Source organism: Scyliorhinus torazame, chromosome 3, assembly GCF_047496885.1.
Source record: "Scyliorhinus torazame isolate Kashiwa2021f chromosome 3, sScyTor2.1, whole genome shotgun sequence".
Classification (NCBI taxonomy): domain Eukaryota; kingdom Metazoa; phylum Chordata; class Chondrichthyes; order Carcharhiniformes; family Scyliorhinidae; genus Scyliorhinus; species Scyliorhinus torazame.
The window spans coordinates 80,610,317-80,638,176 of record NC_092709.1 but is presented as its reverse complement, the minus strand read 5'-3'; the positions used below and the strand labels follow the sequence as shown (position 1 = coordinate 80,638,176).

The 27,860-nt window shown below is 46.9% G+C and overlaps 1 protein-coding gene across 6 annotated transcripts in view; it reads left to right on the top strand.

The window, feature by feature from the left end:
- The window catches only part of egf (epidermal growth factor), a 207,226-nt gene that overhangs the window by 99,229 nt on the left and 80,137 nt on the right, over positions 1-27,860 (top strand). For 4 of the 6 annotated variants that reach the window (XM_072495903.1, XM_072495905.1, XM_072495904.1 and 1 more), the window contains exons 9-11: positions 6,476-6,598; positions 17,361-17,486; positions 21,013-21,149. In XM_072495903.1, coding sequence (XP_072352004.1) covers positions 6,476-6,598; positions 17,361-17,486; positions 21,013-21,149 — 386 coding nt within the window. The remainder of the gene's footprint in view (positions 1-6,475; positions 6,599-17,360; positions 17,487-21,012; positions 21,150-27,860) is intronic. The other 2 variants (XM_072495907.1, XM_072495908.1) reach the window with 2 other exon arrangements.

Genomic DNA, 27,860 nt, shown 5'->3' with positions numbered 1-27,860 from the left:
TGGGTCACTGTCTGTGTGGAGTCTGCACATCCTCCCCGTATGTGCGTGGGTTTCCTCCGGGTGCTCCGGTTTCCTCCCACAGTCCAAAGATGTGCAGGTTAGGTGGATTGGCCGTGATAAATTGCCCTTAGTGTCCAAAATTGCCCTTCGTGTTGGGTGGGGTTCCTGGGTTATGGGGATAGGGTGGAGGTGTTGACCTTGGGTAGGGTGCTCTTTCCAAGAGCCGGTGTAGACTCGATGGGCCGAATGACCTCCTTCTGCACTGTAAATTCTATGAAACTTCTATGCAACATGCCACTGGGTCTTTCTCTTTCTTGGTGATTAAGAAAATAGATGCATGAGTAAGCGTGGTTGGTAATTTCCCTTGTGCCAAAGAATCAGAAAACATCTTCAGGAGATGTGGAACTAATATGGTCGCAAACCATTTATAAAAATCAACTGGGAAACCATCGGGGCCCGGCGCTTTCCCAGATTGCATTGCATCAATTGCACCCATCACTTCCTGTAACTTCAGAGGAGCCTCCAGCCCCTGCCGTTTCTTCTTTGCAACCTCCGGGAATACCAATCCCTCAAAAAATCTTCTCATTCCATCCCCTTACCCCAGGGGTTCAGACCTGTATAACTTCTTATAAAATGATTCAAATATTTATTAATGCTTTCCAGTGTTGTTGCCAGTTCTCCCCCTTCTTCCCTCACTTGTATTATCTCCCTTGTGACAACTTGTTTTCTCAGTTGGTGTGCGAGCAGAGCAGATGGCCAACCTTTTCCCCATCCTAATATAAAACACCCCTTTCTCTACGAAGCTGGTTCAACGCCTTCCCTAAGTTATTAAATTGAATTCCTCTTGTAGTTTTTTCCATTCTGCTAAGAGTTCCCTGTTGGACCCACATAGTACCGCCGATCTACTTCCAGAACTGTATCAATCAATTGTTGTCTCTCTGATCTCTCCATCTTATCCCTATGTACTTTAATTGCGATCATTTCTCCTTGTAACACTGCCTTAAATGCCTCCCAGAACATAAAGGAGGAGATCTCACCATTTTGATTAAACTCCATGTACTCCTTGATAACCAAAGTCATCTTTCCACAAAGGTTTTCATCAGTTAATAATGTCGAGTTCACCCTCGATGAGGGTCCCTGAGATTAACCTACTCTCAGCCTAATATAGAACATAGAACAGTACAGCACAGTACAGGCCCTTCGGCCCACGATGTTGTGCCGACCATTTATCCTAATCTAAGATCAACCTAACCTACACCCCTTCAATTTACTGCTGTCCATGTGCCTGCCCAAGAGTCGCTTAAATGTCTCTGATGACTCTGACTCCGCCACCTCTGCTGGCAGTGCATTCCACACACCCACCACTCTCTGTGTAAAGAACCAACCTCTGACATCTCCCTGATACCTGCATCCAATCACTTTAGAATGATGTCACCTCGTAACAGCCATTTCCACCCTGGGGAAATGTCTCTGGCTATCCACTCTATCCATGCCTCTCATCACCTTGTACACCTGTATCAAGTCATCTCTCTTCCTTCTTCGCTCCAGTGAGAAAGGCCCTAGCTCTCTCAACCTTTCTTCATAAGACAAGCCCTCCAGTCCAGGCAGCATCCTGGTAAATTTCCTCTGCACCCTCTCCAAAGCATCCACATCCTTCCTATAATGAGGCGACCAGAACTTAACACAATATTCCAAGTGTGGTCTAACCAGGGTCATATAAAGCTGCAACAAAACCTGCCGGCTCTTAAACTCAATCCCCCTGTTAATGAAAGCCAACACATTATACGCCTTTTTAACAACCCTATCAACCTTGGTGGCAATTTTGAGGGATCTATGTAGGCGGACCCTAATATCCCTCTGTTTGATATCTATCAAATGTCGCACATGATCAGAGACCACAATCGGCCATTTTCCATTCCAATTATTTCTGGCAGAATTGAATTATCCACTATAAAAAACCGCATACGGGAGTATACCTGATGTATATGGGAGAAGTTTGAAAATTCCGTCTCTCCTGGAGGTTTACAGAAGGTCTGGTGGTGGCATCTTCCTTAAAAACCAGGGGCGAAATTCTCCGGAAACGGCACGATGTCCGCCGACTGGCGCCCAAAACGGCGCAAATCAGACGGGCATCACGCTGCCCCGCCAGCTGGCAGAAAAGGCCTTTGGTGCCCCGCCAGCTGGCGCGGAAATGACATCCCCGGGCGGCGCATGCGCGAGAACGTCAGCGGCCGCTGATGCCATTCCCGCGCATGCGCAGTGGAGGGAGTCTCTTCTGCCTCCGCCATGGTGGAGACCGTGGCGGAGGCAGAAGGGAAAGAGTGCCCCCACGGCACAGGCCCGCCTGCGGATCGGTGGGCCCCGATCGCGGGCCAGGCCACCGTGGGGGCACCCCCCGGGGCCAGATCGCCCCACGCTCCCCCAGGACCCCGGAGCCCGCCCGCTCCGCCTTTCCCGCCGGTAAGGTAGGTGCTTTGATATACGCCGGCGGGACAGGCATTTTAGCGGCGGGACTTCGGCCCATCCGGGCCGGAGAATCGCGTGGGGGGGCCGGAGAATCTCGCCCCTGGAGTCAATTAAGACGGCATTTTAGTTTGGGAAATGTGTTGGGGCTAGCTCCTATTTATGGAAACCACCGATTCACTCCGGCAAGATTGGATACAGCATTTAAGAAGTGGCATAAAGGGGGGTATAAACAAGTGTAAGACTTGTTCTTAGAAGGAAAGTTTGCAAGCTTTGAAGAATTGAGGGAGAGACACAAAATGCAGAGGGAGGAGAAGTGTAAATATCCTCAATTATGAAACTTGGTGAAAAAGGAGATGTCCTCATTCCCTCAACTACCAGATAATCTGCTTGATAAGTTGCTCTTGCCACATGAGTGAGGGATGAGAGAATTATTAATATTTATGGATGGTTGATGGACACGAAAAAAGCACCGATTGAGGAGCTAAAACAAAAGTGGGAGGTAGAGTTGGATATGGAATTGGAATGGGGAATATGAAGTGAAATTTTGCACAGGGTCAATGCTACATCTTAATATGCTCGGATCAGCTCAATACAATTCAAGATAGTACATAGGGCCCAGGAAAGAATGAGCAGATTCTTCACAGAGGTAGAAAATAAATGTGAGAGGTGTAAAGGAGGACCAGCTAATCATGTCCACATATTATGGTCATGGTTCTGGATCATGGTGTTTAAAACAATAAAAATTAACTAAAATTGCTGAGGTGGAAATACTACTGGAACTTCCTGAGGCTGTTCTTGGAGTGTTGGAAGTACCAGGACTAATAGAAGGGAAAGGGGCCGATGCGGATCGCCCAGGGATGAACTTTATTGGAATGGAAGTCAGAAGATCGCCAAAGGTATCGACATGGTTGGGGAATGTTGCAGAATTCCTTAAAATTGAGAAAATTAATTTGCCTTTTGTGGCTCAGGTGGGTTTCTGGACGAGATGGAAGCTGTTCTTGTCTCTTATTTATGTATCTGTTTGTTGACAGTGGGTAAGGGGAAGAGGGTAGAGGAAGTGGGAAGAGGGAGGAGGGAAGAGGGGAAAGATTTAACGGAAATAAGAGAAAAATAGCTCAAATTAGGACAATTGTATTTTGTTTATTTTGTTATTGAATGATTGTTTGTCTGTATGTTGTTATTTGAGTAAAAATATTTTGTAAAAAAGGAAGTAGTAACAGGACATTTGGAAAGTCAAGACGCAATCCATCAGAGTCAGCATGGTTTTATGAAGGGTAAATCATAGAATCATAGAATAATAGATTTTACAGTGCAGGAGGCCATTCGACCCATCGAGTCTGCACCGGCTCTTGGAAAGAGCACCCTACTTTACCCCACACCTCCACCTTATCCCTGTAACCCCGTAACCCTGCAACCCCATCTAACCTAAGAGCAATATAGCATGGCCAGTCCACCTAACCTGCACATCTTTAGACTGTGGGAGGAAACCGGAGCACCCGGAGGAAACCCACGTAGACACAGGGAGAACGTGCAGGCTCCGTGTTTGAATAATTTGTTAGAGTTCTTCCAAGATGTAACAAGTAAAGTGGATAATGGGGACCCTGTAGATGTAGTGTGTCTGGACTTCAAGAAGGCATTTGATAAGGTGCCATGCAAAAGGTAAGATTCCATGGGGTTGGGGGTAATATATTAGCTTGGATAGAGGATTGGCTAGCCAACAGAAAGCAGAGAGTGGGGATAAATGGATCTTTTTCTGGTTGGCAATCTATAACTAATGCTATGTCAAAGGGTTCGGTCCTCAACGTGTCCCCCAAGGTGCTCTTCAGGACCCTGTCGAAGTTCCGACGAAATGACTCTATGGGAATTGTTCAGGAAGTTTGAACTTGGGGTGGGCACTTACTCTACTCCCCAGGACCGTCCGAAAATTTATCCAACTCTGAGTTAGAGTCAGAAACTCTGGATGGTTCTGACTTTTTTGGATAGTTACCCAGACCCCCCGACTCCCCTCCCTGACACCCCTGACTCCCCCACCTAACCCGTTTCATTCCTCCAACCCAACCTGACCAGCCATCTGACTGTCCCCTGATTCTTCTGACCTGACCTGTTACCCCCTGACTCCCCAATGTATGGGGGAGGCAGTGGCGTAGTGATATTCTCTTCGTTCTAGTAATCCTGAGACGACAGAGCAATCCTCTAGGGTCTTGGTTCGAATCCCACCATGGCAGATAATGAAATTTGAATAATTCATAAAAATCTGGAATTAAACGGCTAATAATTGTAGTGAAAATACTGTCCATTGTTGTTATAAACCCACCTTGTTCACGAAGGTTCATTAGGAAATCTGCCATCCGCGTTTGGTCTGGCCTACATTTGACTCCAGGGGCGAGATTCTCCGGCCCCCCCCGCCGGGTCGGAGAATCGCCGGGGGCTGGCGTGAATCCCGCCCCCGGCGGTTGCCGAATTCTCCGGCATTGGATATTCGGCGGGGGCGGGAATCGCGCCGCGCCGGTTGGCAGGCCTCCCCCCGCAATTCTCCGGCCCGGATGGGCCGAAGTCCCGCTGCTAAAATGCCTGTCCCGTCTGCGTAGATTAAATCACCTACCTTACCGGCGGGACAAGGCGGCGCGGGCGGGCTCCGGGCTCCTGGGGTGGGGCGCGGGGTGATCTGGCCCCGGGGGTGCCCCCACGGTGGCCTGGCCCACGATCGGGGCCCACCGATCCGCGGGCGGGCCTGTGCTGTGGGGGCACTCTTTTCCTTCCGCCTTCGCCACGGTCTCCACCATGGCAGAGGCGGAAGAGACTCCCTCCACTGCGCATGCGCGGGAATGCCGTCAGCGGCCGCTAACGCTCCCGCGCATGCGCCGTGCGGAGATGTCATTTCCGCGCCAGCTGGCGTGGCACCAAAGGCCTTTTCCGCCAGCTGGCGGGGCGGAAATTCGTCCGGCGCGGGCCTAGCCCCTTAAGGTTGGGGCTCGGCCCCTAACGATGCGGAGCATTCCGCACCTTTGGGGCGGCGCGATGCCCGACTGATTTGTGCCGTTTTGGGCGCCAGTCGGCGGACATCGCGCCGATACCGGAGAATTTCGCCGCAGATCCGCAATAATGTGGTTGACTCTTAAATGCTCTCTGGCATTGCCTAACAAGCCACTCAGGCAAAGAAGGATGGGCCAAAGCAGTGACGTTCACACCCCGTGAATGAATAGAAAATATCTTGAGTGCCATTAGAATATAATAATAGATAAGATAATAATGATAAGAAAATAATAAGACAATAATCTTTATTGTCACAAGTAGGCTTGCATTAACACTGCAATGAAGTTACTGTGAAAAGTCCCTAGTTGCCACACTCCGGCGCCTGTTCGGGTAGACAGAGGGAGAATTCAGAATATCCAATTCACCTAACAAGCACGTCGTTGGGGACTTGTGGGAGGAAACTGGAGCACCCGGAGGAAAACCACGCAGGCACAGGGAGAGCGTGCAGACACCGCCCAGACAGTGACCCAAGCCGGGAATCGAATCTGGGACCGAGGTGCTGTGAAGCAACAGTGCTAACCATTGCGTTACCGTACCGTGACGGGAGTGGAGCGTGCAGCCCCATGAGTTTGTTCAGCCATTCACTTCGATCATGGTTGATCCATACTCAAATCCACTTTCTCTTTGCTCCAATATCCATTAATACTCTTTCCTCACAGAAAATATCAATGACATTCTGGGAACAAAAGTGGAAAATAAAAATGGAGCAAAAACTATTCCAGTGCTCTCACTCTTTCATTATGGCCGCCTATGGAGGCGCCCGAGAATATTTACTGTCCATTGGCATTTCCATTGGAAAATCCTGCAAGTGGAGGTGACCAGTAGGGAGACTCTTTCCAGGCTGATTTGCATCCAGCACCACTCCAAACGCACAGTAAAAATGTACAGAATCCAGCCATTGTATTTTACGAGGACAAAAATAATAATGCACTGAAAATGCTAATCTCATGCTTACTCAATTTTTTTAATTCGCCAGATCCCATTCCTTGTTTCGAAAATTACACTGAATGCAACCTTGATTGCATCCAGACATCTGAAGGACCAGTCTGTGTCTGTCCACCAGGATCTATTTTACAATCTGATGGCAAAACATGTACAGGTATGATTTGGGAATGCAAAATCTATTAAAAGCATGCGCTCTGTGAAGTTAAATGGAAAAACTGTCCTTATGTGATTGACCATCAATAAATAATAACAACATTTAGACCTCAATCCTATGAAAGTGGAAAGTATACTAGATTGAAGTGAAATATTTTGCACTGGTTGCTGCAAAATTTGACAAAGGTGACTTATTTTGATGCTTGTGACTTGTAGTGGGCACTGCCAAGTGGGCTCTGGCAGGGGGGTAACCCTCCTCCAAAGTGGGGGGGCGGTTCCCCATATGTGTGGTGGTTGGGAGAGGGGCGAGCGCCAATGACAGGGCAGGGGGTGGGAAGGGGAGCTCCAACCACAGCGCAGTGTGGCGGGGAGAGGGGAGAACCCTGATGACAGTGTCGGGGTGGGGGAGAGAGGAGGTAGAGTGACCTCCAATTATGTCCGTGGTGGTGGGAGTCGCCCCGAAGCTTGGTCCTCCGTGACCATGGAGTGGTCGGGGAAACTTATTTTAAGTGCCAATCTGGGAGCCCTTTAAAGGTGACGGCCTGATCTCTGTCGATTAGGCCCCACCAGAGTGATGACGCAAACAGTGGGCGTCATTCTCCGACCCCCCGCCGGGTTGGAGAATCGTCGGGGGCTGCCTTGAATCCCGCCCCCGCCGGTTGCCGAAGTCTCCGGCACCGGATATTCGGCGGGTGCGGGAATCGGGCTCCCCCCGCTCGATTCTCCGGCCCGGATGGGCCGAAGTCCCGCCGATAAATTGCCTGTCCTGCCGGCGTGGATTAAACCACCTTTTGAACGGCGGGACAAGGCGGCGTGGGCGGGCTCCGGGGTCCTGGGGGGGGCGCGGGGTGATCTGGCCCAGGGGGGTTCCCCCACGGTGGCCTGGCCCGTGATCGGGGCCCACCGATCCGCGGGCGGGCCTGTGCCGTGGGGGCACTCTTTCCCTTCCGCCTCCGCCACGGTCTCCACCATGGCGGAGGCGGAAGAGACGCCCTCCATTGCGCATGCGTGGGAAACTGTCAGCGGCCGCTGACCCTCCCGCGCATGCGCCGCCCGGGGATGTCATTTCCGCGCCAGCTGGCGGGGCAACAAAGGCCGTTTCCGCCAGCTGGCGGGGCGGAAATTCCTCCGGCGCCGGCCTAACCCCTCAATGTTGGGGCTCGGCCCCCAAAGATGCGGAGCATTCCACCTTTGGGGCGGCGCGATGCCCGTCTGATTGGCGCCGTTTTGGGCACCAGTCGGCGGACATTGTTAGTGCTCTTTGGGGGGGTTTAAACTAATGCAGCAGGGGCATGGGAACCTGGATTGTAGTTTTAGGGTAAGGGAGAATGAGAGCATAGAGGTCAGGAGCTCAGATTTGACGTCGCAGGAGGGGGCCAGTGTTCAGGTAGGTGGTTTGAAGTGTGTCTACTTCAATGCCAGGAGTATACGAAATAAGGTAGGGGAACTGGCAGCATGGGTTGGTACCTGGGACTTCGATGTGGTGGCCATTTTGGAGACGTGGATAGAGCAGGGACAGGAATGGATGTTGCAGGTTCCGGGGTTTAGGTGTTTTAGTAAGCTCAGAGAAGGAGGCAAAAGAGGGGGAGGTGTGGCGCTGCTAGTCAAGAGCAGTATTACGGTGGCGGAGAGGATGCTAGATGGGGACTCATCTTCCGAGGTAGTATGGGCTGAGGTTAGAAACAGGAAAGGAGAGGTCACCCTGTTGGGAGTTTTCTATAGGCCTCCAAATAGTTCTAGGGATGTAGAGGAAAGGATGGCGAGGATGATCCTGGATAAGAGCGAAAGTAATAGGGTAGTTATTATGGGAGACTTTAACTTTCCAAATATTGACTGGAAAAGATATAGTTCGAGTACATTAGATGGGTCGTTTTTTGTACAGTGTGTGCAGGAGGGTTTCCTGACACAGTTTGTTGACAGGCCAACAAGAGGCGAGGCCACATTGGATTTGGTTTTGGGTAATGAACCAGGCCAGGTGTTGGATTTGGAGGTAGGTGAGCACTTTGGGGACAGTGACGACAATTCGGTGACGTTTACGTTAAGGATGGAAAGGGATAAGTATACACCGCAGGGCAAGAGTTATAGCTGGGGGAAGGGAAAATATGATGCCATTAGACGTGACTTGGGGGGGATAAGGTGGAGAAGTAGGCTGCAAGTTTTGGACACACTGGATAAGTGGAGCTTGTTCAAGGATCAGCTACTGCGTGTTCTTGATAAGTATGTACCGGTCAGGCAGGGAGGAAGGTGCCGAGCGAGGGAACCGTGGTTTACCAAGGAAGTGGAATCTCTTGTTAAGAGGAAGAAGGAGGCCTATGTGAAGATGAGGTGTGAAGTTTCAGTTGGGGCGATGGATAGTTACAAGGTAGCGAGGAAGGATCTAAAGAGAGAGCTAAGACGAGCAAGGAGGGGACATGAGAAGTATTTAGCAGGAAGGATCAAGGAAAACCCAAAAGCTTTCTATAGGTATGTCAGGAATAAGCGAATGACTAGGGACAGAGTAGGACCAGTCAAGGACAGGGATGGGAAGTTGTGTGTAGAGTCTGAAGAGATAGGCGAGATACTAAATGAATATTTTTCGTCAGTATTCACTCAGGAAAAAGATAATGTTGTGGAGGAGAATGCTGAGCTCCAGGTAAATAGATTAGATGGCATTGAGGTACGTAGGGAAGAGGTGTTGGCAATTCTGGACAGGCTGAAAATAGATAAGTCCCCGGGACCTGATGGGATTTATCCTAGGATTCTCTGGGAGGCCAGGGAAGAGATTGCTGGACCATTGGCTTTGATTTTTATGTCATCATTGGATACAGGAATAGTGCCAGAGGACTGGAGGATAGCAAATGTGGTCCCTTTGTTCAAAAAGGGGAGCAGAGACAACCCCGGCAACTATAGACCGGTGAGCCTCACGTCTGTAGTGGGTAAAGTCTTGGAGGGGATTATAAGAGACAAGATTTATAATCATCTAGATAGGAATAATATGATCAGGGATAGTCAGCATGGCTTTGTGAAGGGTAGGTCATGCCTCACAAACCTTATTGAGTTCTTTGAGAAGGTGACTGAACAGGTAGACGAGGGTAGAGCAGTTGATGTGGTGTATATGGATTTCAGCAAAGCGTTTGATAAGGTTCCCCACGGTAGGCTATTGCAGAAAACACGGAGGCTGGGGATTGGGGGTGATTGAGAGATGTGGATCAGAAATTGGCTAGCTGAAAGAAGACAGAGGGTGGTGGTTGATGGGAAATGTTCAGAATGGAGTTCTGTCACAAGTGGAGTACCACAAGGATCTGTTCTGGGGCCGTTGCTGTTTGTCATTTTTATCAATGACCTAGAGGAAGGCGCAGAAGGGTGGGTGAGTAAATTTGCAGACGATACTAAAGTCGGTGGTGTTGTCGATAGTGTGGAAGGAAGTAGCAGGTTACAGAGGGATATAGATAAGCTGCAGTGCTGGGCTGAGAGGTGGCAAATGGAGTTTAATGTAGAGAAGTGTGAGGTGATTCACTTTGGAAGGAAAAACAGGAATGTGGAATATTTGGCTAATGGAAAAGTTCTTGAAAGTGTGGATGAGCAGAGCGATCTAGGTGTCCAAGTACATAGATCCCTGAAAGTTGCCACCCAGGTTGATAGGGTGGTGAAGAAGGCCTATGGAGTGTTGGCCTTTATTGGTAGAGGGATTGAGTTCCGGAGTCAGGAGGTCATGTTGCAGCTGTACAGAACTCTGGTACGGCCGCATTTGGAGTATTGCGTACAGTTCTGGTCACCGCATTATAGGAAGGACGTGGAGGCTTTGGAACGGGTGCAGAGGAGATTTACCAGGATGTTGCCTGGTATGGAGGGAAAATCTTATGAGGAAAGGCTGATGGACTTGAGGTTGTTTTCGTTAGAGAGAAGAAGGTTAAGAGGAGACTTAATAGAGCCATACAAAATGATCAGAGGGTTAGATAGGGTGGACAGTGAGAGCCTTCTCCCGCGGATGGAAATGGCTAGCACGAGGGGACATAGCCTTAAACTGAGGGGTAATAGATATAGGACAGAGGTCAGGGGTAGGTTCTTTACGCAAAGAGTAGTGAGGCCGTGGAATGCCCTACCTGCTACAGTAGTGAACTCGCCAACATTGAGGGCATTTAAAAGTTTATTGGATAAACATATGGATGATAATGGTATAGTGTAGGTTAGATGGCTTTTGTTTCGGTGCAACATCGTGGGCCGAAGGGCCTGTACTGCGCTGTATTGTTCTATGTTCTATGTTCTATGTTTCGGGAGAATTTCGCCCCATATCCCTAAGTGCCAGATAATCTGGTCTGAAAACGTGGCCGTGTTTTTGTAGAGAAGCACACCAGTTTTTGTTAGACCCTAACACTTTGTCATTTTGGGGAAAAATTCTACCCTATATTTTCAACTTTCTTACAAATCCATAGAATCCCTGCAGTGCAGATAGAGGGCATTCGGCCCGTTGATTCTACACCGAGCCTCTGAAAGAGAACTCAGTATCGTCCATTCCCCCGCCCTCTCCCTACAACCCATAACCTACACATCTTTGGACACTTTGGGGCAATTTAGTATGCCCAACCCACCTAACCTGCACATCTTTGTACTGTGGGAGGAAACCGGAGCATCTGGAGGATACCCATGCAGATACATGGAGAACATGCAAACTCCACACAGTCATTCAAGGCTAGAATCAAACTTGGATCCCTGGCACTATGAGCCAGCAGTACTAACCACAGTGCCAGTTTCTATTTTCAAACAGCAATCAAAAGCTGAAGGAATGAGACTTCACATCTATAATCGTTAATTTTAAACTCCAGGGATTTTATTTAGCAGCAATTAGCACTCGTTATGTCATTAAAAGGTTAGTTAGACTGAAATGGAAAGAGTAACTTTTTGTGGTGAGTTTCGTTCATACTGCTATATGAATACTGCAATTGCATGACACTCGATGCAATTCATTGGTGAGATGGACAACAAGATGCTGTTTTAGAGATGTAGTGGTGGAGCTGCGCAACATGAACAGCAAGTTTTGAATTTACATATTTAATAGCATATCTGCCCGTGACTGAAGTTGCTGTAGTATTTCCATTAACGTAACCATTATTTTAGCAGAAAAGTACGGGCCATACCATCTTTTGGTCATTAAATGTTTTTAATTGATTAGATAGTTTGAGGAGATACTCCATATCACATTCTAATTTCTCTTTTGTAGTATTTAGAGCACAGAACGTTTGAGGCGTGGTTTCCACCAAATGATAATTAATCATTTATTAGTGTTATATTTTAAATAATGACTAATCTAAAATATATATATTACTCTTGAATCCATCAGGATGATAAAATGATCAATAGTCTTCTTGTTGAAAGATGAACTATTTAATGAGTAATAAAATAATAAACTGTGAGTCCTTTTACTTAATACTAAACTAACAATAAAGAATTAAAGTACAGTACAGATAACTCTGGAACTATACACTATTATAACAAACTAGTTCTAACTTCTCTCACTCTAGCTATTCTATGTCTTGCTTGTTCACTGTTCTGAATCACATCATCATGTCATCTGACTTAGAAAAGGTGGGAATTCAGTTCTTATAGTATCTGACTGTGAGCCATCTAGTGTTGAAATGGCTGTACTACATTTACATACATTGATCATGTATATTGATATCTGAATATCACTACAATTAGTACTTCAAATGCTGACATATATGAAAGATAAATCACTGGCTCAGCAAAGAATGGAGTGAGGACTGGTGTGGTGTCTGTGGGTTTCAGACAGTGAAGTTAAAAATGAACCTGTGAAAGAAGTGTTTGGTGAAGAAATAGGCTGGGCAAAAGACCTTCCTAGGTTCTTACATTGTCCAAATGATGTATTATCCAATTGGTGACCATGTATTGTGCTCTGATTGGGTTGGATTTTTGCGGAGTCAGCGTGACTCCATGGACCTTTATAAATGGCAGCCAGGACCCACTTCCTGGATTCCAAAACCCATTCCTGGGGTTGCCAATTTTCACCAGGGCCTTTAAAAAAAAATAATTTTAGAGTATACAATTTCCCCCCCCCCCCAGTTAAGGGAACATAGTGTGGCCGATCCACCTACCCTGCACATCTTTCTAAGTTGTGGGGGTGAGACCCACACAGACACGAGGAAAATGTGCAAACTCCACACGGACAGTGACCCGGGGCTGGGATCGAATGCGGGTCCTCGGCGCCATGAGGCAGTGATGCTAATGACTGTGCCACTGAGTTGCCCATCACCAGGGGCTGAACAGAGTGCCGGCTGGTTTGTGAGCCTGCATCCCACATTCCACAGAGTCAGGCCAGCTTTTCATAGAGTTGTACTTCATGGCACCTCAGAGGTGTCGTGAACCATAGTGTGCGTGAAATAATTTTTTTGAAAGTTAAGTTCGAAAGATGCTCCTCGTGCCACCCATACCAAGGTATGTCCCCATCCACTTTTATGGTGGGAATCTATGGCAATTCTATACCATTCACCCGTTATACACTGTATAGAACCAATAGAATCAGGGGCGGGATTCTCCGACCCCCCGCTGGCAGCGGCCCCCCCGGCGATTCTCCACCCCGCGATGGGCCGATTGACCGCCCGTTTACGGGGGCAGCACGGTAGCATTGTGGGTAGCACAATTGCTTCACAGCTCCAGGGTCCCAGGTTCGATTCCGGCTTGGGTCACTGTCTGAGCGGAGTCTGCACATCCTCCCCGTGTGTGCGTGGGTTTCCTCCAGGTGCTCCGGTTTCCTCCCACAATCCAAAGATGTGCAGGTTAGGTGGTTTGGCCATGAAAATTGCCCTTAGTGTCCAAAATTGCCCTTAGTGTCCAAAATTGCCCTTAGTGTTGGGTGGGGTTGTTGGGTTGTGGGAATAGGGTGGAGGTGTGGACCTTGGGTAGGGTGCTCTTTCCAAGAGCTGGTGCAGACTCGATGGGCCGAATGGCTTCCTTCTGCACTGTAAATTCTATGAAATTGCGTCTATGAAATTACAACAGGCACTTACCAGCGGGACCTGGCTCCGTGGGCGGCCTCCGGGGTCCTCGGGGGGGGGGGGGTGGGGAGATCTGGCCACAGGAGGTGCCCCCATGGTGGCCTGGCCCACGATTGGAACACACCGATCCGCGGGCGGGCTTGTGCCGTGGGGGCACTCTATTCCTCCGCGTCGGCCGCTGTAGCAGTCCGCGATGGCCGACGCGGAGAAGAACCCCATGCACTGGGATGACACCAGCACACGCTGGCGCTCCCGCGCATGCGCCAACTCGCGCTGGTCAGCAGAGGCCCTTCGGCGCCCGTTGGCGAGGCGCCAAGCCCCTTCCGCGCTGGCCGGCGTGGCACAAACCACTCCGTCGCCGGCCTAGCCCCTGAAGATGCGGAGTATTCCACACCTTCGGGGCGGCCCGGCGCCGGACTGGTTCACGCCACTCTTTCGCGCCGGAGTTGCCCGCCCCGACGGTTCGCAGAGAATCCCGCCCCAGGGGTTTTAACAGGCTAATAAATTTCAGGGCTCTCAGAAAAGCCTCATTATTTATTTTGGGCCGAGAGACCAGAAATGTATTAACTGGAGTGCCAGAGAAAGCATTAAAGATTGACAGCTCTGGCTCTCCGATCTATACTGTAAATTGCAGTGTTTATTTACAAATTATAAAGAGGATTCAAGTGTAAAGAGGATTCATTTTGTCCTATTGAATCTTTAAAGTATGTGGGTGATTGATAATTTTGTTGGGCTGTAATTAAAAAGGATTTTTTTTAAAAATTGGAATGTTACCAATTAATAACTTTTTTACAAGCTCTTTTTTTACACATCCTTCTATCACGATAGGATTCATTGGTCCTATACAGTGAATGAATAGGCATGGCAGTGCCATAGCTTGGCACAGTGAGTCATGAGGGGCCATGGCGTGCGTTGGGAGCATACTTTGGCATGGAAAGCATATGGGGCAATTTGGGATTGGTTGGAGGCATCCTTTGGCATGGGGGGGCCATGGGGGCAGTCGGCGTCATACCTTTGTATGGGAGGTATGAGGGGACTGGATGGGACATAAGATGGCATGGATAGGTCATGGGCAGTGTGCGAAGGGTGAGAGCTAGAGAACTTTATGCTTTTCATTATAACTGGGATGAAGTCTGGAATGGAGTTCAGTTACAAGTGGCGTACCACAAGGATCTGTTCTGGGGCCGTTGCTGTTTGTCATTTTTATCAATGACCTAGAGGAGGGCGCAGAAGGGTGGGTGAGTAAATTTGCAGACGACACTAAAGTCGGTGGTGTTGTCGACAGTGCGGAAGGATGTAGCAGGTTACAGAGGGACATAGATAAGCTGCAGAGCTGGGCTGAGAGGTGGCAAATGGAGTTTAATGTAGAGAAGTGTGAGGTGATTCACTTTGGAAGGAATAACAGGAATGCGGAATATTTGGCTAATGGTAAAGTTCTTGGAAGTGTGGATGAGCAGAGGTATCTAGGTGTCCATGTACATAGATCCCTGAAAGTTGCCACCCAGGTTGATAGGGTTGGGAAGAAGGCCTATTGAGTGTTGGCCTTTATTGGTAGAGGGATTGAGTTCCGGAGTCATGAGGTCATGTTGCAGCTGTACAAAACTCTGGTACGGCCGGATTTGGAGTATTGGGTACAGTTCTGGTCACCGCATTATAGGAAGGACGTGGAAGCTTTGGAGCGGGTGCAGAGGAGATTTACCAGGATGTTGCCTGGTATGGAGGGAAAATCTTATGAGGAAAGGCTGATGGACTTGAGGTTGTTTTTGTTAGAGAGAAGAAGGTTAAGAGGAGACTTAATAGAGGCATACAAAATGATCAGGGGGTTAGATAGGGTGGACAGTGAGAGCCTTCTCCCGCGGATGGAAATGGCTAGCACGAGGGGACATAGCCTTAAACTGAGGGGTAATAGATATAGGACAGAGGTCAGAGGTAGGTTCTTTACGCAAACAGTGGTGAGGCCGTGGAATGCCCTACCTGCAACAGTAGTGAACTCGCCAACATTGAGGGCATTTAAAAGTTTATTGGATAAGCATGTGGATGATAATGGCATCGTGTAGGTTAGATGGCTTTTGTTTATTGACTTCCCATGTCGGTGCAACATCGTGGGCCGAAGGGCCTGTACTGCGCTGTATCGTTTATTTGTTCTATGTTCTATGTAAGTCCCACAGCACTGAAAGCAGGTCTTTTAAGAAGCTTGCCTTGGCACCCGGCAACACTAGTGGCTGCCTCCAATCTCTTTCCCGGGTAGCTGGCCGCACACACCACCTCCCCTTTCCCTTGCCACCACTCACACCACCACAATTAAAATCGCATGTGACCATTTTCCCCATCGGTGGGCATGGCAAATTGGGATATTTCCAGCACCGAGGATGGAAATCCAGCCTGTTACTTCCAATGAACTTGGTGCTGAATGCCTTGGGAAATTCAGGAATGCATTGCAGGAACATTGCTTCCTGGATTCCCCTTGCAAATATTCGTACCATTGATAACAAGAGACAAATGGGGCTTATCATACCAGTAACTTCACGGAGAAGCTACAAACTCTTTTGACAAAAGAAAACAATTGGGGGATTGCCGGTATTGAAAAGTGCTTTTAAACTCTGACCATTTCCTGTTCTTGTACATTCTTACGTATCTATAATTGTGACTTTCATGATTACCAAGCCATTCATTTTAAATCTAGGTAACCAATGATCTTTTGGAGATCTATGAAGCTGGTTGAGATGACATGCTAACTTCAATGATAATAATTTTAAAATAAAATAAAAATGTTATAGAATCACAGAATTTACAGTGCAGAAGGAGGCTATTCAGCCCATTGAGTCTGCACTGGCCCTTGGAAAGAGCACCCTAATTAAGCCCACACCTCCACCCTAACCCCATAACCCAGTAACCCAACCTAACGTTTTGGATACTAAGGGGCAATTTAACATGGCCAATCCACCTAACCTGCACATCTTGGACTGCAGGAGGAAATCGGAGCACCCGGAGGAAACCCACGCAGACACGGAGAGAAAGTGCAAACTTTACACAGCCAGTCACCCAAGGCCGGAATTGTACCTGAGCCCCTGGAGCTGTGAGGCAGCCATGCTAACCACTGTGCCACTGTGCTGCCATAATTGTTCTAATTCTATTAAATGCAATTAATTGACTTCAGAGTATGAGTTAGTTTCTCCATTCCAATTCTCTTCCCTCACCTAGTGGTGCACTAAGACAAATTCCTGTCTGTTTCCATAGCTAGTAATTCCCAGAACAGGTCGCTAGCCTGTTGCCAGGTGCTTATTGCTTAGGGGCGACACTCTGCAGCAAGTGTGGCTGACCAGGAGTCTTTCCGGCTCTTACTGCCAGCCATCGGCCTGTTGGAAGGATTTGCAGAAAGACACACTCAACCTGTTTGACTGCATTGTGAATGCATCTTTCATGGCCATCAAGTCCTGGGATGGGACTCAAACCCAGAGCTTCTGGTTCTGAGATAGAGATGCTACCCACTGCACCACAAGACCTCCTCAGAGTTAGTTTCTGGTACAACAAAAATCTACTTTCAGATTGCAATGCTGTGTTTCTACTGGTTTATGAGGCACCCCTTCTACGCCCTTGTAAAATGAATTGTTCAAGCTGCAACTATTTTAAGTATATTGATCTGTATTAAACACCATTAGGCCAGAATATCTTTCTAAAGAGCACCCTGTTGACAAGAAAGCTAGGCAAAGAATGAATTGTGTGTATGGTTAGAGGTTATGAGTGATTCCATGACCAATTTAGTATTTTTTTCAGGTTGCTCTGCAGTAGATAACGGTGGCTGTAGCCAGCTCTGTGTACTGAATAACCCAGTGTCTTGGGAATGTGAGTGCCTGCCTGGATACCAATTACAACATGATGGACAGCACTGCAGTGCCTCAGGTCAATGTTGACAATTTTAATGAATCATGTTTTCTTGATTTTGGACATAGTGTCCTGAGCATTGACGGGGACGGAAAGACTTTGGGGACGTTTATTCAATTTGAAGCATTCTCTCAATAACTGTAATAAAATCAAGTTGTAGAAATCTGGGGTGCGATTTTACTAAATGGGAACAAAGTCCCATAGCGAGCGCATTTAGCCTGCATGTTTCCCGGCGCTCTCAGCTATAAAACACGGCTTGGGTTTGATTAAGGGCCTCAATGGGGAACGCATGACAGAGGCTGCATTTAGCACAGTTTTGTATACTGAGGAACTCCTCAGTGTAGCAAGAGATCGGGACGCCATTTTTAAATGGCTTACAATCACCAAGGCCCCCGACGTGATCCCCATGCCGCCTCCCAAGCCGCAACACATTAGGAAGGGAAGGGTCCCCAGAGCCCCCCCTCAAATCCCCCCTCCCAACACCCCCCTCCCCGACACCCACACAGGGCATCCCCAGCCTGATCACACCTGCACAAAAAATGTCAGCTTGGCACCTTGGCAGTGCCAACCTCATTTGTGCAGACCAGTACTGTATGGCCGAGGCGAAGGAGATTGATCCCACACCTCGGGTAACTGGGGAATCTGGACATTAAATTGAGACTAACTGTCTCACACTATATGCAGATTTGCTAAAAGGTGATCCTGTCCACAATGGGCTAGATTTACAACACCTCATGAGATCCAACACGATCTCGCGAGGTGTTGCAAACCAGGGAGTAGCGAGCTGCTTTTTGGCTGCAGCGTGGCCATAAACTCGAGCCCATGGGATAAGTTTACAAATTTGCAATCACAACATTGAGCTTTGCCCAATGGGAGCACATGTCAAGAACTAATTTCAATAAAGTTGTGACTGGTGCACATCCAAAGTTCAATATGTGCTACCAACAGACAAAACTCCAAGTCACAAATAGATGTGTAAAAATGACTTTTTATGTTTGTTATTTATTTTTGAAAAGTCTAATTGCCTTTCCCCAACCTCTTTTCTCTGAGAAAATGCTGCCTAAAATCTCCACCACAACTTTGCTTCTAATAGCAAGTGCAGGGAGTTCCTGGACTAACTTTTTGGACTTTGGTTGTCTTTAATCCTTCCTCCATCTTCCCGATGCCTACCTAAGCTAGACTTCCCCGAAGGCTTGCTCTGCCCCTTCTCTTGTCTCTCTGCCATGTCTTCCCTGAGCGCATTTTGTCCATTTGACCCGACTCCTGCTCCCTTGGCCCCATTCCTACTAAATTCTCTTGTCGTTCCCCGCCACCAGCCCCCTCCACACCCACCTCCCCAGTACATCCCTTGTCAGACTCCCCGCCCCCACCCCCTCCCACAACATTCATGCTCGCTAACATTATTAATTGTTTATTCTGTTTGGGTGCTGTCTGCCCCCCTTTCGAAATTCCCATCTAATAATAATACTAGTCGCTTATTGTCACAAGTAGGCTGCAATGAAGTTACTGTGAAAAGACACTAGTCACCACATTCCGGCGCCTGTTCAGGGAGGCTGGTATGGGAATTGAACCCACGCTGCTGGCCATGTTCTGCATTACTAGCCAGCTGTTTAGCCCACTGTGCTAAACCCGCCTCTTCGACCCTTCTCAAAAAAATCAACTCTCAACTCTTCCCTTGCAATCTACCACTCAATCTTGAAGCTCTGTTTCTTTAGCAAAATCCATAAAACTGCTGTTACTCTCCCCAAATTCGTATCTATCACAATTCCTCCAATCAGGGTACCCTCCTGCTCTACAACCAAACTTGTGAAGTAAACTCTTTGCAACTGTTACTGTACTGCATTATTCCTTTTCACCTTCCTTGGCCTCTTGTCCTCAGGTTCCTAAACCAGAATGGTCAATGTTTTTTTTAAGAGGGTGATATCCCACTGGAACCCTTTATAAATTTTGCGGCCGCAAGTCCTTATTGTTTCATTGCGCGCGTGCTCTTTGTTACAATATAAGCTGGAGATTATTGCTATGTGAGACATCCTCGGGCTGGATTTTCATTCTCGAGGTGGGTAGTGGGAATTGGGAAAATTCCTTGCTCAGTCCACCTGGCTCAGGAGAAAGTGCCCGTAAGGGTGGGACTTTCATTGTGGGGGTGGGTGCAAGGACCTCGGGTGTGGGATACAGTTGGGCCAGCCGATCTGAGACAAAGTTTGGAGGCAGACTTAGTGGCTGCTGAATGCTGAGGCAGGTTGTTTGAAAGGCCCCCCTCAGTGCTGTGGGTCTTCATCCTCTTTATAATAAAAACAGAAAGCTGCTCCCACACTCAGTTCTCAACACTCCTTGCACACACTCCTCATGCACCATCCATGTCAGCCCATCCCCAATATCCACCTTCATGGCTCTTTATTCACCTCATACCCACTATGCCCCCAAATAACCACTATGAGCTCTATGCCAAGATATGGCATCTCCATACCCATTCACCCATAGTAAATTGAATTGCTGCAATCAACCATATCGTGACAGAATAATGTATTTTAAAAAACTATTTAAAAAGTAATTCAGTAAATAACGTTCTTAAGAAAAGCTCATTTTTATTGCAGCCAGTTATCCAGACTTCAAAGTATTGATAGCTGAAACAGCAAGCATGTACAATCTCTATCTTTATCTTGTGTATGTAAACATTGTGAAATTGACAGCATAGATCAGGGAGCCAAACCTCTCAATCAAACAATGTTTTTCCTGGGGTTGAGGTGCTTCAACAGACTAATGCATTGCCGGGCTCCCAGACAAGATACATAATGAGGCTTAGCTGAAAGCCCAAAAATTAATTATCCTATTGAAACACCTGAGTCTTAGGGAAATCATTGCTTGATTGACAGCACTGGCTCTTTGATCTATGCTGTCACCTTCACAATATTTATTAGCACAAGATAAAGAGGTTTCTAGTACTTGCAGTATCAGCTATATTGGGCTATAGTAAAATTGAGTTTTTAAAGTGGAAAGTTATCAATGAATAATTAATCATTGAAAAGTTTTTTTTACACATCCATCTGTCAATATGTGGTTCATTGCTTCTCTAAAATATATAGTGGGTGAATGGGCATGACATGCAACAGCTTGGCACAGGGTCATGAGGAGCCTTAGGGCTTGCATGGGGAGGGGCTTATCCTGAGGAGGAATTCTCGAACTTACCTTTCAAAAGGTTCCCATATGCAGACTATGATTCACAATGACTCTGAGGTGCCATGAACTGCGACACTTTGAAAAGTTGGGGCAACCCCATGAAAATTGTGGAGGACAAGCCTATTCCCGCAATGGAGCCGGCCAGGTCAGAAATGCAGGCTGCAAGCTCATCTGAAGCAATCCACACCCTTAAAAGGCACTGCCAAAAATCAGAAACCCGGGATTGCAATCGGGAATCCTGTAATCGGAACTCGCTATCATTTCTAAAGGGCTCCTGAATCATCTCAACTCAGCGGAAATCCAGCCTGCTAGCCAATGACATTGATTTTGAACTGATATAGTAAATAATGTAATTTATATTTAACAGGTCCCAGACCATTTTTGTTATTTGCAAATAGCCAGGATATACGGCGCATAAACTTTGATGGAACAGATTATCATACTGTGCTAGAAAGACAGATGGGAAGAGTCTTAGCACTTGATTATGACCCTGTCGAAAGTAAGGTAAGTAGGATTTTAAAACTTCACATGGTTGCCCCCTGAAAGAAAGACTTTAATTTATATATACATATAGTTAAGACCTCCTTTCAGGTTTCAATTAATATGTTAATTTTTAATTCATACTCCAGACACAGAAGTTTGGAAATGACTGGTGAAGTTAATGACAATGCCTTCCAGTACTTAGGTGACATTTCTCTGTCTCTTACCTTTGCAGTGGGATTGATGATTTAAAATTGGGTATTAACCAGATATACCTTGTTAAAGCATTGGACAAATAATATTCCAAAAATTACATTAAATGTCCTTCCAATTAATATTATGATTGAATTCTAGCTTATAGTATTTAAGTAATTCAGTTTACTGATCAAGGAAAGCATTAAATTGCGTACTTGGTAACTACAAAGCCATGAAATGTAACACAAATGTTTTTTATGTGGGGTTTAATTGCACATATTAGACATTGCTATAAATATGCTTTCCATCCTTCAATGAAGAATTCTGGACCTTTTGCTTTTATAATACCATCTTTATTTCTGTCTCATAATTGAACACTGTTCTATGCCCAGTTAGCAGATCACAACGAGGGACTGGTGTGAAAGATATTGGTGTCGGGACAATGCTGTTGAATCTCACGCAATGCTTGAAATGTCTCATGAGATTCACTGGAATCTCGCGAGAAGTCGTGATCTGGATCTCACCCTCCCTGACGAGTTCCCGATATGTATATTTAAATGATTCATTAGGCCGGTTTCTCCCAGGGCCAAGATTCACCAGTGTGGCAGCCTGGCACTCCCCTGACACATGGGCACTTTGGCTGGGGCATGCTGACAGGCTGGCAGTGCCAAAATACCCAGGTGCCAGGTTGCCCGCGCCGGGGAGGGGGGAGGGGGGGGCCTGGGGTGATGCTGGGGTTGCCTTACCCATAAGTGGTGGGGTGAGGAGGGTCCTCAAGGACCCTGGAGGAGCTAAGTTGAGTGAAGTGGGGGGGGGGGGGGGGGGGGGGGGGGAGTCTGGAGGCCATTGATGAGGGTTGAAGGTTCGGGGCTGCCTTTACAAATGGCGCCCTGATCCATGAGTAGTCTTCCTGCACTGTCGAGCTCAGCTTGTCAGTGCAGGAAATGACTGAAGTGCGGCCTCGATGGGATGTTCCTCACCGAGGCCAAACAAATGGCAAAGTGCTGTCGAGTAGCAAGGTCATTAAGCGCCAAGAAGCACCCCGCTAAACGCACCCGAAATAGGCCATAGACAGCGGAATTCTCCGTCGGGGGATCCTCCGGTCCGCTGGCAGTGCATCCATGCCTGCGGGTTTCCCGATGGCATGAAGTGGCCGCAATGGAAAACCCTATTTGGCCAGCTGTCGAAATCCCACTACCAGTGGGGGTACACTGCGCCGGAAAAAGCGCTGGCAGACCGGAGAATCCCACCCAGAATCTTTTTTGTTGAATCGCGCCAATCATTTGTCTTAGTATTCCTAGGTAGTCGCAGTTAAAAATTGGATAGATTTTCCAAATCTCAGCTGAAAGGTGCCTGAATGTTGGTTGAGAATAAGATGAGACTTGGCTTCTTACAGTCGATTAGCAGATGATTAGGCATGCCCCCCATCCATTAAAGATGCTTTTTAGCTAATGGTGCCTGTTGATACATACTGAAGAATGATTCAATAGCTTTGGGGGAGGAGTAGAGAACATTGAGAAATCACTGTGCCACGGCTTCTTATTGAGGGATATGCCAAGGACATTTCATCTTCTGGAGTTTGAACATTATTGAACACTCTGATTTCATTGTTCTGATTTAATTAAAAAATATAACTATCTGTCCTATTTTTCTTTTCTCGTTTGTACTGATTATTATTTGCATCTCACACAATTACCTTCAGATGAGGAGGTGGAATAGTTTGAGCCTGTCCATTATGACCAGTAGGATAAACAATTCAATCAGGCATGTCCGCGATGCTGAGGACGTCGTGGATAGCACGTTTAGCGAGTTGGTCACACCGCAGGTGAAAGGTACTGAGGGAGACAGTAAATGGGTGACCAAAAGACAGAGCAAGAGTAGGAAGGCAGTGCAGGTGTCCTCTGCGGTCATCTCCCTGCAAAACAGATATACCGCTTTGGATACTGTTGAGGGAGATGGCTCACCAGGGGAAGGCAGCAGCAGCCAGGTTCATGGCACCGTGGCTAGCTCTGCTGCGCAGCTGGGCAGGAAGAAGAATGGCAGGGCTATAGTGATAGGGGACTCAATTGTAAGGGGAATAGACAGGCGGTTCTGCGGACGCAATCGAGACTCCAGGATGGTATGTTGCCTCCCTGGTGCAAGGGTCAAGGATGTCGCGGAGCGGCTGCAGGACATTCTGGGGGGGGGGGGAGGGTGATCAGCCAGCTGTTGTGGTGCAAATAGGCTCCAACGATATAGGTAAAAAACGGGATGAGGTCCTACAAGCTGAATTTAGGGAGCTAGGAGTTAAACTAAAAAGTAGGACCTTAAAGGTAGTAATCTCAGGATTGCTACCAGTGCCACGAGCTAGTCAGAGTAGGAATGTCAGGATAGAGAGGATGAATACGTGGCTCGAGAGATGGTGCAAGAGGGAGGGATTCAAATTCCTGGGACATTGGAACCGGTTCTGGGGGAGATGGGACCAGTACAAACCGGACGGTCTGCACCTTGGCAGGACTGGAACCGATGTCCTAGGTGGGGCGTTTGCTAGCGCTGTTGGGGAGAGTTTAAACTAATGTGACAGGGGGATGGGAACCGATGCAGGAAGTTGGAAGGTAGTAAAACAGGGACAGAAATAAAAGGCAGTAAGGGGGAAAGTGTAAGGCAGAGAAGCCATAGTCAAAAATCAAAAAGGGCGACAGTAAAAGGTACAGTGACTGAGGGGAGCTCAGTGAATAGGACCAGGAATACTAAAAGAAATAAAACGGGAAGTGAAAACATTAATGGTAAGCGACGCGGCAGGTTGTTACAGGAAGATATGGGTTCAACGACAAGGAAAATTAGGAGAAAGGTTAAGAGGAAATATAACTTAGGAGAGGTTACTGATCGAGGTGTTAAGATTCAGAACAGAGGTAAAAAACCAACATAAGTGTACTTTACCTGAATGCTCGTAGTATTCGGAATAAGGTAAATGAGTTGATGGCGCAAATCATCATGAATGACTATGATTTAGTGGCCATTACTGAAACATGGTTAAAGGATGGTCACGGCTGGGAGTTAAATATCCGAGGGTATCAAACCTTTCGGAAGGACAGAGTGGATGGTAAGGGAGGTGGTGTAGCTCTGTTATTTAAGGATGACATCCGGGCAACAGTAAGGGATGACATCGGTGCTATGGAGGATAAGGTTGAATCCATTTGGGTGGAAATCAGGAATAGTAAGGTGAAAAAGTCACTGATAGGAGTAATCTATAGGCCACCAAATAGTAACATTATGGTGGGGCAGGCAATAAACAAAGAAATAACAGATGCATGTAGAAATGGTACAGCAGTTATCATGGGGGATTTTAATCTACATGTCGATTGGTTTAACCAGGTCGGTCAAGGCAGCCTTGAGGAGGAGATTATAGAATGTATCCGCGATAGTTTCCTAGGACAGTATGTAATGGAAACTACGAGGGAACAAGCGGTCCTAGATCTGGCCCTGTGTAATGAGACAGGATTGATTCAGGATCTCATAGTTAGGGATCCTCTCGGAAGGAGCGATCACAATATGGTGGAATTTAAAATACAGATGGAGGGTGAGAAGGTAAAATCAAGCACTAGAGTTTTGTGCTTAAACAAAGGAGATTACAATGGGATGAGAGAAGAACTAGCTAAGGTAGACTGGGTGCAAAGACTTTATAGTGAAACAGTTGAGAAACAGTGGAGAACCTTCCAAGTGATTTTTCACAGTGCTCAGCAAAGGTTTATACCAACAAAAAGGAAGGGCGGTAAAAAGAGGGAAAATCGACCGTGGATATCTAAGGAAATGAGGGAGAGTATCAAATTGAAGGAAAAACATACAAGGTAGCAAAGATCAGTGGGAGACTAGAGGACTGGGAAATCCTTAGGGGGCAACAGAAAGCTACTAAAAAAGCTATCAAGAAGAGTAAGATAGATTATGAGAGTAAACTTGCTCAGAATATAAAAAACAGATAGTAAAAGTTTCTACAAATACATAAAACAAAAAAGAGTGGCTAAGGTAAATATTGGTCCTTTAGAGGATGAGAAGGGAGATTTAATAATGGGAGATGAGGAAATGGCTGAGGAACTGAACAGGTTTTTTGGGTCGGTCTTCACAGTGGAAGACACAAATAACATGCCAGTGACTGATGGAAATGAGGCTATGACAGGTGAGGACCTTGAGAGGATTGTTATCACCAAGGAGGTAGTGATGGGCAAGCTAATGGGGCTAAAGGTAGACAAGTCTCCTGGCCCTGATGGAATGCATCCCAGAGTGCTAAAAGAGATGGCTAGGGAAATTGCAAATGCACTAGTGATAATTTACCAAAATTCACTAGACTCTGGGGTGGTCCCGGCGGATTGGAAATTAGCAAACGTGACACCACTGTTTAAAAAAGGAGGTAGGCAGAAAGCGGGTAATTATAGGCCAGTGAGCTTAACTTCGTTAGTAGGGAAGATGCTGGGATCTATCATCAAGGAAGAAATAGCGAGGCATCTGGATGGAAATTGTCCCATTGGACAGACGCAGCATGGGTTCATAAAGGGCAGGTCGTGTCTAACTAATTTAGTGGCATTTTTTGAGGACATTAACAGTGCGGTAGATAAGGGGGAGCCAATGGATGTGGTATATCTGGATTTCCAGAAAGCCTTTGACAAGGTGCCACACAAAAGGTTGTTGCATAAGATAAAGATGCATGGCATTAAGGGGAAAGTAGTAGCATGGATAAAGGATTGGTTAATTAATAGAAAGCAAAGAGTGGGGATTAATAGGTGTTTCTCTGGTTGGCAATCAGTAGCTAGTGGTGTCCCTCAGGGATCAGTGTTGGGCCCACAACTGTTCACAATTTACATAGATGATTTGGAGTTGGGGACCAAGGGCAATGTGTCCAAGTTTGCAGACGACACTAAGATAAGTGGTAAAGCAAAAAGTGCAGAGGATACTGGAAGTCTGCAGAGGGATTTGGATAGGCTAAGTGAATGGGCTAGGGTCTGGCAGATGGAATACAATGTTGACAAATGTGAGGTTATCCATTTTGGTAGGAATAACAGCAAAAGGGATTATTATTTAAATGATAAAATATTAAAACATGCTGCTGTGCAGAGAGACCTGGGTGTGCTAGTGCATGAGTCGCAAAAAGTTGGTTTTCAGGTGCAACAGGTGATTAAGAAGGCAAATGGAATTTTGTCCTTCATTGTTAGAGGGATGGAGTTTAAGACTAGGGAGGTTATGCTGCAATTGTATTAGGTGTTAGTGAGGCCACACCTGGAGTATTGTGTTCAGTTTTGGTCTCCTTACTTGAGAAAGGACATACTGGCACTGGAGGGTGTGCAGAGGAGATTCACTAGATTAATCCCAGAGCTGAAGGGGTTGGATTATGAGGAGAGGTTGAGTAGAATGGGACTGTACTCGTTGGAATTTAGAAGGATGAGGGGGGATCTTATAGAAACATATAAGATTATGAAGGGAATAGATAGGATAGATGCGGGCAGGTTGTTTCCACTGGCGGGTGAAAGCAGAACTAGGGGGCATAGCATCAAAATAAGGGGAAGTAGATTTAGGACTGAGTTTAGGAGGAACTTCTTCACCCAAAGGGTTGTGAATCTATGGAATTCCTTGCCCAGTGAAGCAGTAGAGGCTCCTTCATTAAATGTTTTTAAGATAAAGATAGATCGTTTTTTGAAGAATAAAGGGATTAAGGATTATGGTGTTCGGGCCGGAAAGTGGAGCTGAGTCCACAAAAGATCAGCCATGATCTCATTGACTGGTGGAGCAGGCTCGAGGGGCCAGATGGCCTACTCCTGCTCCCAGTTCTTATGTTCTTATGTTCTTAAGCCATGATATTCATATCTTCTTCTTTAAACTACCCAAGGTGTGCAGTACCTAATATACATTCACCTCCCTAGCTAGCAATTCAATTAACAGATAACATAACTCAATCAGTAAAGTTAAGAATGCCAAATTGACATGAAATCCCCAAGTATCAAATCCAAAGTCACCCAATTGGGAGATAACATTTTCTTGCTTAATCTACTGCCGGTGAAGCCTATGTGGATTTTCATTTGGCACCAAAAGAAAGTCTCATGGCTACTCTAAAGGACTCAATAGCTATCCATTGTGAGCTGGATCCTCTCAAAGATGGGGCTGGAATTAGTGCAGCCATTGTGGTGGGAAACTTGGTGGCTGAGCCCACTTAATCGCAGGAGAGACCATGCATCGGTGTCCCGGTGTCAGGAAAACCTACCGCGATTTTAAGCTGGAGTGAGGACGAGTCAATGGGGGAAACTGAGCTGCTTGTGGCAAGTTGTTAATTAGGCACATTAAAGAGCCAATTGACATCAATTATCCCTGAGCCTACCAGAATTTGATGATGTCTCAGGGAGTAAGTGTGACTGGCATCGCTGGCCTTGCCTCCCAAAGGCCACCCAACAAACTCTGTTGGATTTGCCTGCAGCATAATAGGGGAGGTAGGAGAGAATTGCTACAGTAGTGAACTCGCCAACATTGAGGGCATTTAAAAGTTTATTGGATAAACATATGGATGATAATGGCATAGTG